The sequence below is a fragment of the Carettochelys insculpta genome, chromosome 3 (assembly GCF_033958435.1).
Source record: "Carettochelys insculpta isolate YL-2023 chromosome 3, ASM3395843v1, whole genome shotgun sequence".
Lineage (NCBI taxonomy): Eukaryota > Metazoa > Chordata > Testudines > Carettochelyidae > Carettochelys > Carettochelys insculpta.
The window spans coordinates 58,089,995-58,107,622 of record NC_134139.1 but is presented as its reverse complement, the minus strand read 5'-3'; the positions used below and the strand labels follow the sequence as shown (position 1 = coordinate 58,107,622).

Sequence of the window (17,628 nt, the reverse complement as noted above, 5' to 3'; positions counted from 1 at the left end):
TTTTTTTGTATTCCCAGAACACGTACAGCACAGGCAGTGGCAGTGCAAGCTTCTCCACACTGCTTTGTTAACAGCCCTCCGCCCTGCCCTGGAGACACCATCTCTACAGGTCAGAGATAGTAGGTTGGTGTCAGGGGACTGATTGTCCTTGAAGTGTCAGCTCACACTTCACAAGGCAGCCAGTGGGTAACTGTTGTGACGGTGGTATTTTCCAATGAACTCTTGTCCACTAAACTCCACAATCCTCACTTCATGCAAGTCACCAACTATGGCTGGATTAATCTCGCTTTTTTTATAGCTCTACGTTTGCCTTCTCCTGAGACGCTAGTGATTCTTTGGGTGGGGGAAGGGAATGCAAGAGGCATACATAACGCAATCTTCTATTTCATATGTAAGTTACAAACCCCCTCAGCAGTGTTATCATCATAATTTAATAGCTGCTTGCTAATGGGTAACTCAGACTCCAGCCAGTTTATCACCAGGGACTTTCCACACAGGTAAATATGAACTTTAGTTTGTCAATGGCTTAGCCTGATCATAACTGCATTCTCTTGTCTACTGAACTTTGGCTTCTTTCAGCCGGCGCTGCTTTTTACGGAATACGCTCATTGCTCTCAATGAGTTTTCAGGCTGAGTCTTTGGTAGTGAGTTTGGAAAGAAAAAAATGATTGAGGTTTATTGACAAGAGAAACTCAAGCTAAGCAGTGCCTCTGAAAGAGACCAAAACTTATCAAACAACAGAGAGAGCAAATAAACAGCTATGTTGTTACCATTACGCTGCAGTGATTCAGGTCAAGGCTGCTTTTCCTCCTTCAAATCAACCAGTTCATTTCTTGCTGAAGCTGCCAGTTATCCCCCATCTGTATTCCTCAGCCAACACTCTCCTCTCCCTCCTCTTTTCAACATAAAAGCCGCGTCTACACGTGCACACTACTTTGAAGTAGCGGCGCCAACGTCGAAATAGCACCCGTCACAGCTACACGTGTTGGGCGCTATTTCGAAGTTAACTTCGACGTTAGGCAGCGAGACGTCGAAGTCGCTAACCCCATGAGGGATGGGAATAGCGCCCTATTTCGACGTTCAACGTCGAAGTAGGGAACGTGTAGACGATCCGCTTCCCGCAACATCGAAATAGCGGGGTCCTCCATGGCGGCCATCAGCTGAGGGGTTGAGAGACGCTCTCTCTCCAGCCCCTGCGGGGCTCTATGGTCACCATGTGCAGCAGCCCTTAGCCCAGGGCTTCTGGCTGCTGCTGCTGCAGCTGGGGATCCATGCTGCAGGCACAGGGTCTGCAACTAGTTGTCGGCTCTGTGTATCTTGTGCTGTTTAGTGCAAGTGTGTCTGGGAGGGGCCCTTTAAGGGAGCGGCTTGCTGTTGAGTCCGCCCTGTGACCCTGTCTGCAGCTGTTCCTGGCACCCTTATTTCGATGTGTGCTACTGTGGCGTGTAGACGTTCCCTCGCAGCACCTATTTCGATGTGGTGCTGCCCAACGTCGACGTTGAACGTGGACGTTGCCAGCCCTGGAGGACGTGTAGACGCTATTCATCGAAATAGCTTATTTCGATGTCGCTACATTGAAATAAGCTATTTCGATGTAGCGTGCACGTGTAGACGTAGCCAAAGTCAGGCTAAGGGCCTAGCACTCCTCTTGCTATCACAGCGTGGATAGGGCAACCATCTGTCCCATACTGAAAAGGATGGTCCTCTATTTCAGGCGCCAATTTTAAATGGGTTAATTCTCCTGTGTTTGGGCTCCCCACCAGCTGACTTTGCCCTCACCAGCTGCACAGGCCCAGCTGCTGGCCAGACAGCACGTACTGTATCTGAGAACATGCCGTCCAGCCACAGGAAGAGGGAGCCGGGGGGGGGGGGGGGGGGCCTAAAAAGGTTGGAGCTCTTTCTTGCCTCCCCAAGGCTCAGGGAAGCCGGGGGAGAGCCAATGGCTGCCACCTCCCTGGCACCTCCCCGAGGCTCAGGGAAGCCGGGAAAAGCATGGGCACCATGGCTGCCTCCTTCCCAGCTCCATGAGCCATGGGCCAGATGAGGATGTCAGCCGGGGAGGCAGCCCTTGGCAGCTGCTGCTGGGGAACCACCCCCCTCACATCTCCCTGTCCCATGTTTGGGGAAGGGAGATCTCCCTAAGCATGGAGCGAAAAAGCAGGACACAAAATACAACCTCTGCAAAACCCCAACAGGAGAGAAGCCGTTTCGGTGGCATGTGGCCTAATTTTCAGGCCTGCAAAAGGCACATTGTAGTCTGCACGTCCAGCACCTCTGCTAATCAGGACCTGCCGGGTTTATGGTCTGAAAGGGCAGCATTGTGTTGCTTCAGGCCTCACTGCAGCACAAACTGAAAGGAGACCCAGTGCGTCTGTGAACAAACCACTGCCAGCCATCCTGTGGGGAGGTTGGAGGGGCTTTGACATGACCCCTAGCCTGAAGGCAGGATCAGCAGAGCAGCATGTGATTGCACTTAGATGTTGGTGTGATCCTTTTCTGCTGTTACCTAAATACAGGGAATCCGTTGCTTAATGGAGGTGGCCTGCTGGAGGAGGCACCAAGTAGGTTTGGGACCAGGGGGGTGGGTTGTTAAGACAGATTGCCCCATAGCTGTGGCCCTTTGGACAGGAGCTGTCGTGCCCTTTGAGGAAGCAAGTGATGTAGGGGAAAAAGTGGCTGCAGGTGGGGAAAGATACACAAAGTATTTGTTTTGGGAACCTCTGGGGACTTTCACCTTTAAAATATGAGGCCTGCCACGTCTTCCAGTTTCTCCAACAGGCGCCCAAAGAGGACCAGAGAACTAGAATGGGAATTGCCTTAGTCCCTGCCAGTGAAGCTTTCACAGCAAGATCTTGTCTGCCAAGTGGCCATCGGGCGTTTGTTTCTATTTAAACATTGGTACTAGAGTAAATGCTGAGGCAGTAGGGCCAGTATTTGTAAACAATTAAGGAGGCCCCCAAAATCATGAAGTTGGCTTTAAGATGATGGGATGTAATCAACATTTCACTGGGTTATTTGCCTTCCAGTATCTGAGCCTTTAGGGTGGCTTCAAGTCAAAAATCTCAAGTTTGTCACTGTAACCATGAGGGCTAGAAACTTTATTTTTCCCAAGTGAAAGCTGAAGTTCTTTGGCTCATGACACCTCAGCTCCTGGAATCAGAGCTGTCTCAGCCATAGGATGAGGTGGTATGGCCACCCCAGACCCAGTGCTTTTGGGGGCCCTGAGGCAGCCACCCCAAACATCCTGTGATTGGGAGGTTTCCTGGGGCGTAGAGCCAGGAGCAGCGCAGGTAGCAGAGGTTGCTACCCTGTACCATAACATGGGCGGTGGGAACTCAGCAGCCTGCTCATCTCAGCGCTGGTCTCCTGCCATGTCCCACTTCTCGGCAGAATGCACCAGTGGGCCAGGAGGGCACCATGATGTGGCAACGCACTGCGCTGGCTCCCATGGTGTGTGTGTGGGTGTGTGTGTGGAGGAGGAAGGTGGCGCTCCCCCAACCAGTGTTTCTCTGGGGATGGGGGTGTGTGAGGTGGAGCGAGGTAGGGTTGGGAAAGAGGTGGGTCCTGTTGTGCAGTGGAGGGGGGCTGTCGGCTTGGTCCCCACAGCTGGGACACCGGGTGGAGATTTGCCCCAGGATCCTAGAGTCAGCATACAAAAAAGAGGACACCCCTGAGAGGGAGTGTATGAGTATCTACTATCTCATCTTGTATTAATGTGTTATAGTAAATTAATTCAACATGAGCTGGTAGATAGTGGTACAGATACACTCCCTCAGGGGTGGCTTTTTTTGAAAGGTCAAATACCTGAACCCTGCAGACCCCGCCCATCCCTCAGGATGGCCCTGCCTGACGTCACATTACTATTTAAAATAGCGCAGCATGTGGAGAGGATTAAGTGGTGAAAAAGGATTAAGAGTTTTAAAGTGATATAAATTCCTTCTCTCAGTTGTTTGGGGTTTGATTTCTTGCAGTATCACCCCACTAATTCCAGAGTCACCTTAGAATCCTCCCAGCGGGTCTCAGCCTTCATTGCACCTGGATCTCCTGAGCTGACAATAAAATTGCTGCATGACCCCAGGAGTGGGGACCAAAGCCTGAGCCCACCGAAGCCCTGCCACCTTGGCCAAAGCTTCAGCCCTGCACAGGGAGTTTGGGCTTGGGCTGCAGCCCCAGGAAGACTAATGATAACCAGGGTGACCCTATTAAATGGGGCCCATGACCAATGGTCCTGTTACTAAGGAGGAGTATAAACATATGGCTGGAAAATGCTGGGGAGTAATCAGGAAAGCGAAAGCACAATTGGAACTGCAGCTGGCAAGGGATGTGAAGAGTAACAAGAAGGGTTTCTATAGGTATGTTAACAATAAACAGGTTATCAGAGAAGGTGTGGGGCCGTAACTGAATGAGGGAGGTAACCTAGTGACAGATGATGTTGGAAAAGCTGAAGTACTCAATGCTTTTTTTTGCCTCAGTCTTCACGAACAAAGTCAACTCCCACGTGATGGTCCTAGACAATGCAGTATGGGAAGGTGGAGGGCAGCCATCTGCGGGGAAGGAACAAGTTCTGAGCTATCTAGAAAAACTAGATGTACGCAGATCCATGGGTCTGGATTTAGTGCACCCAAGGGTACGGAGGGAATTGGCAGATGTCATTGCTGAACCTTTGGCCATTATCTTTGAAGACTCTTGGAGACTGGGGGAGATACTGGATGACTGGAAAAAGGCAAACGTAGTGCCCATCTTTAAAAAAGGAAAAAAGGACAATCCAGGGAACTATAGACAAGCCAGCCTTACCAGTCCCTTTGAAAATAATGGAGGGGAATCCTCAAGGAATCCATTTTGGAGCACTTGGAAGAGGGGAAAGTGGGCAAAAGTAGCCAACATGGATTCACCAGGGCAAGTCCTGCCTGACCAATCTGACTAGCTTCTATGATGAGGTAACAGGCTCTGTGGACATGGGGAAGTCAGTGGATGTGATATAGCTTGATTTCAGCAAAGCTTTTGATACGGTCTCCCACAACATTCTTGTCCATAAATTAAGGCACTGTGGATTGGATCCTTGGACTATAAGATGGATAGAAAGCTGGCTTGGTGGTTGGGCCCAACAGGTAATGGTCTCTGGCTCAATATCTGGATGGAGGTCAGTTTCTAGCAGAGTGCTGCAAGGCTTGGTTCTGGGGCCGGTGATGTTCAACATCTTTATTAATGACCTGGATGAGGCACTGGATTGCACCCTCAGCAAGTCTGCGGCTGACACAAAACTAGGGGGAGAGGTAGATATGGTGGAGCGAAGACAGAGAATCCAGAGTGACCTGGATAAATTGGAGAACTGGGCCAAAAGAAATCTGATGCGGTTCAGCAAAGAGAAGTGTAGAGTCCTGCACCTGGGGTGGAAGAATCCCAAGCATTGTTATAGGCTGGGGACCGACTGGCTCAGCAGCAGTACGATGGAAAGGGAACTCGGGGTTATGGTGGATGAAAGGCTGGATATGAGTAAACAGTGTGCCTTTGTAGCCAAGAAGGCTAATGGCATACTAGGGTGCATTAGGAGGAGCATTTCAAGCAGATGTAATTGTTCCCCTCTATTCAGCACTGGTGAGGCCACAACTGGAATAATGTGTCCAGTTTTGCCCCCCCCACCATATAAAAAGGGATGTGGATGTGCAAGAGCAGGTTCAGCAGAGGCCAACAAAAATGATCAAGGGGCTGGAGCACAAGACCTATGAGGATAGGCTGAGGGATTTGGGCTTGTTTAGTTTACAGAAGAGAAGACTTAGGGGTGATTTAATAGCAACCTTCAACTTTCTGAAAGGGAGTTCTGAAGAGGAGGGTGAGAAAGTGTTCTCAGTGGTGTCAGATGGCAGAACAAGGAGTAATGGTCTGAAGTTGAAGAGGGAGAGGTGTAGGATAGATATTAGGAAAAACTACTTCACCAGGAGTGTGGTGAAGCATTGGAATGCGTTGCCTAGAGAGGTGGTGGATTCTCCATCCATCAAAGATTTTAAGTCCTGGCTGGACAAGGTCCTGGCTGGGATGACTTAGTTGGGAATTGATCCTGCTTGAAGCAGGGGGCTGGACTAGATGGCCATCCTGAGGTCCCTTCCAGTCCTAAGATTCTATGATACCTTTTTCCGTCAGTGTGCAGATTTTTTCCATCCATGTGTGGAATAATTTTTATGTGCACTGAGGCATGTGTGAATGTGCACTGCCACTAGGCACAAACATCCTCGTGGTGGGCACGCTGCTAATCAGCTGGGCAGCATTTGACTGTCTCCTGAGTGGCCACACAAACACCCAGCTGACAGGGAAGACTGGTTATGACCCACCCTTTGAGAACAGCTAGCTGGAACCTAAGCCCTGAAGCTACTAATTTTTTTAACTGAGCCTTTTAAAATGTATTTGTTAAAGAAGCAAACCTGGGCAAAACAGCGCTATTTCTGTCTCACCTTCAAATTCAGTTCTTATCCACTTTTTGCAGCTGCCTTTGGTGAGCATTACAAATCCTGTGCTATTGAACAGAATGAGGCCTTGGAGTACTGTTCTGGCCACCCCAGTTCAATAGCCACTATAGTTCATGGGAAATGGCATAGAGTGCACCTGACTGCTGTTAGTTTCAGAGGTTCCATTGCACAGCACCCTTGACAGTGATTTGCATCAGAAAAAGGCCTCAGCGCAGAGTCACATGCACCTTTATAAGCCGCGTAGAGACCTTTGCTAGTCATGGTGCAGCATTCGCTTGAGAAACAAGCAATTTCTTAGAGCTCTTCTACGTGTGGCTCCAGTGGCCAACTTAGTAACATTCAATAACTGGACACTGCAGAAGGACCCCCGGATCCATCTCTTCCCCCTGAAGCCTGAACCCAGCCACTCTTATTGCCCTCAAAGCCCTGCCCTACCCCATCTCTTCCCCAAGGTTCCATCCCCATCCAACCCCCTTTCCTGCACCTCCCCTGTTACTCAAGACTGTTCCCGTCCCACTGGATTGACCCCACCTGGGCCAAGAGAGATTCAGGTGCTGCAGAGGGATGGTTTTCTGCATTTCAGATGCTTACACCTGTGGGGACTCTCCAGCCCATGGGCCACTTTTCACTCTTTTTAAAACAAGGCGGCAGGGTGTTGTGTTTCTTCAAAATGCATTGCGCTGTCACCAGAGGCTTGTGCCAAGCTTTACAAACATTGCAGACCTATCATTGATGGCTGGGCTGCAGGCTTTTATCAGGCTTCCCTGGAGTATGCGCAGCTCTGCTGTGATTATTCAAGTTCCGTGGGTGGTGCTGAATATGCTTGGATGATTGGGAACACAATTAGGGCAAGGTGAGCAAGGTGGTAGCCTTTGGCCCCATGCTCCAATTGACTATAGATTCCACTGCTCACTGGCCAGGCTCTCCTGTCAGCATGGTGCCTTGGGCCACGTTCACTGGCTAGGCTTTACTGGGCTGGCTCTGGCTACTGTCAAAGGGAAGAATAATGGGGAAGAGGCCTGGGCTTGCCTTCTACTCTAGGTCCCAGCTCAGGGGCCCTATGGACTGCGGCTAAGCACTGGAAACTGTGATTCTTCCCCCTGTGGTAACTCCTGCTCTGCCCTTTCAGCTTTTCAGGCTGCCTGCTTTCTCTCCCCCATCCTCTGTGCTTGGGGAATCCCTTTGCTTTGCCTAAGCAGGGTTTCCCTTCCCCTTGTGCTCAGATCTTCCTCTCAACAACAGTACTCCTTGAAACTACAGTCAGTCAGCTCTCCTTCCTCTTGGTCTAACTGAAAGGAGGGAGGGGGCCGGGGGTCTTTTTAGGGCTCTGGCAGGGCTTTAATTGGCTCCTGGTGCTCCAATGGACCTGCAGTAACCTCTCCTCGGCCTGCAGCGAATAAGGTTTGGATCATCCTGGGACCTGTCTCCCCTTGACTTGCATGAAAGTTTGAGTTACGAGTTTGAGGAATGCAACCCCCTGCATAACTTAAGGTTTTAATGTATCGCTCTCCTGCTGGCCTCTGGCCCTGCGATATTAGAGTAATCAAGGTTGCATTTGCTTGAGACCCAGATATAAGGCTGGTAAGAACAAAGATGATTTTCACTTATGTTAGAGCCTTGTTACACTGCTGGTAATGCCGCACACTCATCTAGTTAACTTTTATTACAATAAGTGAAGGTCGGCTGCAAATCTGCAAATTTGCATAAGTGGTTTCCCATAAAGGAACTGCCTTGTGAATGAGACCCATTATCTTCCTGCTTTGCAGAAGTGTTCTCTGCTGCAAGGCCTTCATTATTAATGACCCTATTTCTAATTCTGTCATTGCCAATTACTCACCGGAGATTTCTCCCTGTGTTCATTACATTGAGTTCAGTTTGAGTGCATGACTCACGGAACTTATTTGTTTCCTTGAAGGCTATAAATGGAAGCAGTGGTGCTTTTATCCACCCCCTCCTCCTTTTAAATGGATCTTTTGAATCTATTGTTTGCTCTGTGTCTAGAGGAAATTTAGAAAATAGGGTTTGGGTGTGTATGTATTTATTTTGATTTCCTCTGGGCCAAATCAGCCTGAAAGCCCTGTGAATCCCTGAGTGGTGTAGAAAGTAGGTGAGTTTGTGGCATTGTCCACCCTCCTCTCCTGGTTTTTTTTTTTTTTTTTTTTTTTTTCAGTTCTGAACATACCATTCCAGTGAGAAAGCCTCAAAACTCAGGAGACCTTTCCTCCCAAGCTTGTCCACTATCACCAGCCCATACCCTCTGTTCATTGGGCAATACTTTGTAATGTTGGATAAATATGGTCACCAAAGGAATATGCTTAAAACGGATCACTCCAGAACAGTTACAATCCCAACAATATTTCTTATTAAGAGTTCTCAGGGTTCACAGCCAGGAACTCTCAGAATAAATGTGTTGAGAATCAGAGAAGCCTGGCAGCTAAGAACCCACATCTTGAGTCTCTGACGCTCTGGCTTTTGTACTTGCTGCAGCTCATGCTCTGAAAGAACTGTCCAATTTTATTAGAAAGTTTCTAAAAATGTACAGCCTGAGGCAGAAGTCTGGTGTGGAAAATTTCACACTGTACTGTTAAAGTTAAGCAACATTATAAACAACTGAAAACATAACAGCAGAAATATAGCACTTCAAAGACTAAGAAAATATTTATTCGGTGATGAGCTTTCATGTGTGTCATGGGGTTCTGGGGTCCCCAAGCACTGCACCCATCTGCTGGAAGGAGTGACTCTTGCTTAGCAGGTAGAACAAGAAGTTTATTCATCGACAGGCACAGCATGGCAGAGAGGTGTCAGTACAGCAGGCAGAGACAGTCATTCCAACCTGTCTTGGGGAGAGGAGCCCGAGGGGTGCCCCATCTGGGGTCTAACTTCCCTTCATCCCAGGCTGGCTGCCTTCCCTCTCTCCTCCCTGCTTCCAACTGCAGCATCCAATTCCAAACCCAGCTCAGCTCCTCTTTGCTCTTTGTTCAAGAACAGAGGTGTTACCTGCCAGCTTAGGTTACAGCCCCAGGGAGTCATCCTTAGCTGCTGTGAGCTGCTCCGCTTGTCACACACACATCCAGCCTGACTCTAACACAAATGCCTCCCATTCCACCCCACTGGGACAGACCCACTTCATCAGATCAATCTCATTTCCAATACAGACTGACATTTGTAAGTACAGAGGACCAAAAATAAAAAAAATTGCAATAAAAACTGACAAATCAAGTACACGGGACTGAAGGAGGTGGCAGAGGGATGGGAGATGTTAAGTGTTAAGATGTTAAGGCAGGATGCTTAACATCTCCCACCCCTCTGCCACTTACTTCAGTCCTGTGTACTTGATTTGTCAGTTTTATTGCATTTGTTTTCCTTTTGGTCCTCTGTACTTAAAAGTGTCTGTCTGTATTATCAATGAGATTGAGCTGATGAAGTGGGTCAGTCTCACAAAAGCTCATCACCAAATAAATCATTTTATTAGTCTTTAAAGAGCTGCATTTCTGCTCTTTTCTGCTGTTGGAATACAGACTAACACTGCTGCCTCTCTGTTACTGTAGAACTGAAAACATGGTCTTACAATGGAAAATGTCAGGTTACTTTAACTACAGGTGGTACCACCTGCTCTGCCTATAATTAAATTAGAATCCAGCTAAAACCTGCAGCTCTGTTTGGATTATAACTAAATCAGACCATTGTTCTTGTATAAATTGGTGCAAATCTTTTAATCTCAGAGGGAATTGGTTGGTCCTGCTGTGAGCAGGAGGCTGGACTTGATGACCTCCTGAGTTCTCTTCCAGCCCTAGGATTCCATGAATTAATATACTTGGCTCCTGCATGATATAGGTGTATCTGAAAAGGAAACTGCCTGCTAAGTTAGTTACTAGAGGTATTTTGGCAGAGTAGCTGTGCTAGTCTGTAGCTTCACAAAAATCAAGCAATCCTGTGGCACCTTGAAGACTAACAAATTTATTAATTAGGTAATGAGCTTTTGTGGGTAAGACTCACTTCTTCAGATCTGGAGCAGGTCATAAACATCCAGCCTTTATATAGCAGGGAGAAGGAGGAAAAAAGGCAAGGAGGGGAAGTCACCAGTGGAATAGAACCAGTGGAAGAAGTCAATTAAGTTGAGGGATGGGTGCCATTCCTGTGAATATCAAAGGTGGGGACATTGCCCTTATAATGTGCAAGATAATTGAGATCTCTGTTAAGGCCAAGGTTAAATGTGTCAAATTTGCCAATGAATTTCAATTCAGATGTCTACCTCTGTAATGCCATGAGGTCACACAATCCGGAGCCTATAACAGTTTCCCAAGCATAAAACATTCACCTATTCCCTTTCAGCCTCATTGGTGTACCCCAGCTCCCACTGACTGTCCCAGGTGAACTTCAGGTAACCCACCCCCCGGGGAAAATTTTTTCAAAATTTAGTGCAGAAAGAGCAATTTTAATACTAAAACTTGGCATTTAAATTTTTGCGAACCACATCTAATTTTTTTCCTCATAATTCTAAAACTTAACCCCTATTTCAAAAAGACGCCTAATGCACAAAAATAAATAAAAAATGTATAGAAGCTTTTGAGCTGTACCAATGTTTCGGTTAAATGTAAAGTAATAATCACTAAATTCAGATTTACATATGTACCTAGAAATAAACAAGTAGTTCAATGCGAAGAGTAAAATTGCAGGTGACCAGACACTAGGACAGGGATATCTAGCTCAGTACTGGTGAGCTTAAGACAAAGATGCAGCTCTATGGCCATAAAACTTAGTTTTTTTGTTTTGATGCCAACTGGCACCGAGAATCCCAACCTACACATGTATGACGTGGGGTGGGGCAGAAGATACTTAACTGCTTTGTCCTATAGGGCTGGATACTTGAAACTAACGCTCAAGCAAAATGACATCAGCATCTTTTGCTCAAATGTTGTTTTCAGGAAGTCATCTGAAGCGAGCTCCTAGAGCTGTTCTTCTGATGCTGAGAGGTTATTTGGCAATGTGTGGACACCGATATGGAAAGGGTTCCTTATCCACTCAAAGCTGCTGCCCGGTTCCGAGAAGAACTTCCAAAGACCTTTCTTCAAGCTTTCCAAATGTTCCTTCATAGTTTGTAACACAGCATCGAGTTCTTTAGCTGAGTTGATCACTAAGTCATGAAGGGATGGAAAGGAATCCAATTCACTACGACCAAGGCATTTAACCCAAGGCTTCAGTTTTGTGATCATCATGCTCACTTTGTCTTGAACATGGAATATGGATATGAACTTGCCTTGAAAGAATAGATTGAGGCTGTTCAAATGAGCAAAGATACCTGCAATGTATGCTAATTTACATAGCCATTTCCAGTCATGCATATGGTCTCACAGATTGAAGGTTCATCCAGAAAAAAAATTAAAGTTCTTCTCACAGCTCTAACAGGTGAGTGAGGACTTTTCTGGGTGAAAGCCAACGTATTTCAATGTGAAGTAGGAGCTGTGTAGAGTCACTGCCCATCTCTTCACAAAGCTGAGAAAAAAGCTGGGCATTCAGTGGCTGGCCCTTTAAAAATTGATAATTTTAACAGTTTCATTAAGCACTTGTTTTAGATCTGTATGCATGTCCTGGATGGTGAGTGCTTCTGTGTGTATACTACAGTGAGTCAATTTTGCTTCTGGTGCAATGGCTTGAACATGTGCAACAATTCCTTTCTCTGAACCGTTCATGGCTCTGGTGCCATCTCTGCTTATCCCAACACATCAACCCAAGTGACTGTCTTTGATGAAGAGTATCAGACCGTCTTAGTGTGTATCCACATAAACAATAAGTCCAGTTGTACCTTATAGACTAACAGATATATTGGAGCATAAGCTTTTGTGGGCAAAAACTCATTTTTGCATCTGACAAAGTGGGTCTTTGCCCACAAAAGCTTATGATCCAATATCTCTCTTATTCTATAAGGTGCCACAGGACTTCTCATTGTCTTTGATGAAGTCATTGATAACTTTAAAAATAGCTTCCTCAGTTGTAGGTGTTGCCAAAGGTTGGCAGAACAAAATATCATCATGGACTTCCCCATTCAGCTTGCATCTCACAAACAAGAAGAGATTAGCTAAATTCACAATATTGGTGGATTCATCAGCTTGCAGTGCATAATAGTGACTCTGTTGTACTTGTAACATTTCCGGCCATATCTGTGGTTCTATGATGAACAGTGTTATTTGACAGGGGAATGCTATCAATCACTTTGCTTACCTTGTCTCCATCACATGCGCCATTACCTTGGCCAAAGGTTTTGCTAGTGTCTCTCCAGTCCCTTCAGCAGCTCTGGACTCTGGCTCCCTTTGCCCCTCCCCCATCCTGCCCCTCCACCCCCGTTAGCAGGCTTGCTCAGAGCAGGACCAAGCACCGTCTAGGTCACCCTGAGAGGTGGCTATCTAACTTGCTCTTAAATATCTCCAGTGATGGAGATTCCACAACCTCCCTAGGCAGTTTATTCCAGTGCTTACTACCCAGACAGGAAGTTTTTCTTAGTGTCCAATCTAAGCCTTCTTTGCTACAATTTAAGCCCATTCCTTTTAGATACTTGAAAGCTGTTATCCTGTCCTCCATCAGGTTTGTTTAGTTTGGAGAAGACAAATTGTTTGAATCATCCCCAAAAGGTCATGTTTTCTGGGGCTGCGTCTACGCCAAAAACTAACTTCAGAGTTAACTTTGAAGTTAGGCACTACGTCAAAATACCCAGCAGAGAGTCCGCACACATTTTTTTCCCCTTACTTTGAAGTAGGGAGCCCAACAGAGAAGTACTTACTCCATTCCCAGGAATGGAGTAGTGCCCTACTTCTAAGTTTAACTTCGAAATAGGGTGTGTGGAGACACTCAACTTCAAAGTTGCTTACTTCGAAGTTGTACTTTGAAGTAAGCAACTTAGAAGTTATTTTTGTAGTTTAGACACAGCCTAGACCTCTAATCATTTTTGTTGCTCTTCTTTGGCCTTCTCCAACTGCTCTGCATCTTTCTTGAAATGTAGTGCCCAGAACAGGACACAATGTGTCAGCTGAGGTCTAATCAGTGCTGAGCAAATTGGAGGAACTACTCACAGCTCACATCACTGGCTGTTATCACTGCACTATATAGCCAAGGAGCTTCTGCTCTCTAAATAAGATGATCTTATGTCCCATTTTGGCCACGACAGACCCCATTTTTTTTAAAGGCTTGTCCCAACCTTCCCAGCTTTTGTGGCAAAAGTGGGTATTTGGTGGGCCATATGCTCTTGCAAACAGAGATCGTATATATTTCTTGGTGCTTGCATTAATTTGGTTTGATTGCTGGCAGTAAACACTGTCCTTTTGGGGTCAGTGCTTGTTGAGTTCCTTACTTTTGCGAAGGTGTACCCTGGCTAGTGTGTTAGAAGTCTGATTCCATTTATACAGCTTTTCTCTTCCCTCAGATGTGGCTGGTGTGGCCTAAGAACCCCTGTGCTCACCTGGCACACTACTGCAAACATGTGGTGTTAGGTTTGTACGCACTATGCCTAGTGAAGTATCATTTGAAAGCTAACACCGCATAGGTCAATAATATCATTGTTAAACATTTTGACAGTGCTGTTTGCGGCATTATAGATACTTGGGGCTATTATCCTTTGAAACTGCTGACAAGCTATTTAAACCAGGCATTTCAGGGGAGGTTGATGAAGATGTTCTTTCAAGACAAAGGAAAGTGGCCAACACCTCAAATCAGGTGTGGACAAATTCAATGGATTATTCATTTGTATCAGAGTTTGCAGAAGGAGAATATCTAATTATCCTCACAGTGCTGGGTGTTCTCAGCAGCATGATACAGCTACAAATCGTCATATGGGCTTAATGTATTACACAGTATTAGCACCATGTGAAATTAGAAGATTTGTATGTATCAAGGAGCACAGGAGATTTTTTTGTTTTGTTTTGTTCTTCAGAAATATTTAGGAGCTGGCCCATCTAAATTTTGCCATCGTGCTGGCTCATAGCTTATTTCACTGCTGGCCCATAGCTTATTTCACTGCTGGCCCCTGCTCAATGGGACTGGAAATCTGAATGACTGCCGCTGGGGGCGCCACTGTGTAGTAGGATCTCTTGATAAACCTGGTAGCATGGAGACTTGAGCTTTCCTGACATGGGGCACCTGGATGTTATGAGGAAGAGAGTGTCATAATGCTGTGCTTTGGTTTTGTGTAACGTATTGAGATCTGTTGTCGTTGCACACCACCTGGCACAATGGTGTGTCTTCATGTGCTGGGGCATTTGAGCAGAGGAAAAAGTTGCTTGTTACAGTGAGTGCTGAAGTTTGGTTCATGCAGTGTCATAGTTTGATGCCCTGGCAGACTAGTGCCCTAATCAGGTTAGAACATATATCTGTCAGCCTTTCAGGGAAAAAATGTGGACCATAATTTCCAAAGGAGATAAATCAGGGGAGGGGGATGCCCCTTCTTTGATCTTCTTTATTCTCTCAGCCCAACACTGCCCAGTTCTGCTTCTTACTGGCTGCTGAGTTGTGAAGGAGAAAATGCACTTTTTACATTGTATTGATTAGAGCCCCCCATGCTCGCTACAGCATCCCCTGCAAGGGAAGAGGAAGGGCCTTCTTCTGCAGACGTAAAGCGGGTGGAGTGTGGAGTCAAAGGACTAAGACTGCCTGATGCAAAAAGGTAAGATGAGTGTACCTGTGGGAAAGAAAGTGTTGAATGGGGAAGGAACCAGCCCCATCTTCGTCCAAAAGCATGGTCAGCTCTAAACCAGCTTAAAATATCTCACTCTCCAAAGTTACTGTGAAATGTCCAGTGACCGATCAGTGACCGATATTTCCTCTACTCTTTTCCATCCATGTGCAGAATAAATGTTTGTGTGCACCGAGGCATGTGCAAATGTGTACCACCAGTAGGAACAAAAGCCCCAGCTGTGGGTGCTGTGCTAATCAGTTGGGCGGCATTGGAATCTCTCCTGAGCAGCCACACAGGGACCCAGATTACAGGGAATGCTGGCTGTGATCGAAGGGTTTTGGGACATGAGTAGATGAGAGGTTACTTGGTGGGTTCTCTGCTCAGAATTCAACTTGATTTGGCAGCAGGCAACTGCCATAATAAGCCCACTCTGGATTATCAATAGCTAACCCCCCCAGCTAGCAAGCCTTCTTCCTGTGGCAGACTGTGGCTGTATCATGTACAAGGCGCATACAAAAAAAGTGCAGATTCTTCTGAGTTCCCATTACTGGACTAATTCTTTCTGCTATTAATACCCCCTCTAATGGAAAATAATACATAACTTCTGATAATCAAGTTCATGCTAACAATTGCCTAATGGAACATCCTCAGAAACAAAATAGAATGTAATGGTCCTAAATACTCCTGTTCCTCAGTCTTTAGGACTGTCAGTAGGAAGAAGGAACTCACAACGCTTTCTAATTACCAGTCATAGAAGGGCAGGAGGTAATGACCTCAAAGCGCAACAATCAAGAACTGGCCAGTAAGAAACCAAATCTGCCTTTACTTAAAGCTAGTGGAGACAGCTGGAACAGTGGGAAACAGTCAGGGCACCACATAAGATAACTTGGAGAGTAAGAAAATATTTGTGCTCAACGCTGCTTCAAGAGATCGCCAGCCAGGTTGCTCAACCAATAGCAAGTTTCTCTGCCCTACTCTGTCCCATCTGAATGAAACAGACAAAGAAATGCTTGTAGAATATCAGGAATTTATTTCCTTCTCTAAAAACAATGAGAAGGCCGTTTTCCAGGGCCACTGGATGATGATATTTGTGTCTTTTGCTCTAGCTGCTCATGGTTTTCATGCCTGCAATCATGTCATGAATCTTTTTGTTGAGGGCTCCTCCATGGACTCCCTTCTTGCCCATGAGGAAGATCAGGGCTTTGGGGGTCTTGCCAATACAGATGGCCTTGCTGTCACTTTCCTTGGTTCTGGCGTCCATCACAGCATCTTTTTCCACAAGCAGGTTGTCCCGGATCACACCGCACTTCTTGCCAGCTATGGTGATCCCTGTCTGCAGGAACCCCTTCCTGTCCTGCCCTATGATCACTCCCACTTCCTGAGGTGAGATGGCAGCCAGTAGGCCCCCTGGCTTGGATGCCCACACTGACTTGTTGTCACTGTGCCCCACGATAGCTACATCTTCAATGTTCTTGTCCTTTAGGACAGTATTGATGTAGCTCTTCCAGTCACCCATCCTTCTTTGATTGTCAGAATGCTTCTGAAATATTGTCTTGTGCTCCCCTTTCGAGCTTCAGGTTTTCAAGCTAATCCTGAAGATTTAGAGCTGAGAGTTTGTCTGAGATGAGGTTTCAGGAGAGTTCAATAGATATGGGTCTTGCTTTGCCAATGAAGGGAGATCTATCCTGATCATGAAATGGTCAGGTATATGATTAAACAGTTGCTAAGACTTTCTTTGTGATGTCAAAAGCATCAGGCTTCACGACCTGTAATCCATTATGACGTCATCCTTCTTTTAAAGTAAAAGTAGTCATCATTCATATGTCCAGAAATGTACAAGATGTTTGCCCTTCTATTTCTTACTGCTATCAGGGGTCATTCAGATGAACTTCAGCTTTTTATTGCAGTCTCCAAAGAACTTGGAAACTACCTTATGTTGGCGGTCCTGGAAGAGTGAAAAGGAAAACAGATGTGACAAAATAAGATGAAAATTCAGAAGTCTCAGTACTGCAGCTGAAGGTGTTAAAAATTCCAATTCTTTCAGTGAATATTGGATCAGATTCTGCTCCTGGAGAACTTATTACTTTGCAGAAGAGGGGTGATTTGATAGCGGCCTTCTACTTCCCGAAGGCGGGTGCTCAAGAGGGTTCAGGGAGGCAGGTAGCGGTGCAGGTGTGCTCAGTAGTGATGGATGGCAGAACAAGGAACAATAGTCTCAGGTTACAGGGGGGAGGTCTAGATTGGATATTAGGAAAATCTATTGCACTTGGAGGGTGGTGAAGCACTGGAATGTGTTACTTAGAGAGGTGGTGTAATCTCCATCCCTAGAGGTTTTTAAGTCCTGGCTTGACAAAGTCCTGCCTGGGAAGATTTAGTTAGGGTTGGTCCATGACCTCCTGGTGTCCCTTCCAGCCCTAGACCATCCAGTCCATCCACCTTGGCATATCTGACCACCCTGGAAAACTACAGGCAAAGAATATGAACTTCGTAAAGCTATTGTGGAAG

At 46.3% G+C, this 17,628-nt stretch overlaps 1 protein-coding gene across 1 annotated transcript; it reads right to left on the bottom strand.

Moving 5' to 3' along the window:
• Positions 1–16,224: 16,224 nt before the first annotated feature.
• On the bottom strand, positions 16,225–16,696 carry PFN3 (profilin 3). Its single transcript, XM_074988607.1, has one exon. The coding sequence runs from the start codon at positions 16,637–16,639 to the stop codon at positions 16,226–16,228; it is 414 nt and encodes a 137-aa protein (XP_074844708.1). The 5' UTR covers positions 16,640–16,696; the 3' UTR covers position 16,225.
• Between the last annotated feature and the right edge of the window lie 932 nt (positions 16,697–17,628).

Coding starts and splice junctions, on each gene's coding strand:
- PFN3 (XM_074988607.1), bottom strand. CDS start 16,639: ATGGGTGACTGGAAGAGCTACATCAATACTGTCCTAAAGGACAAGAAC.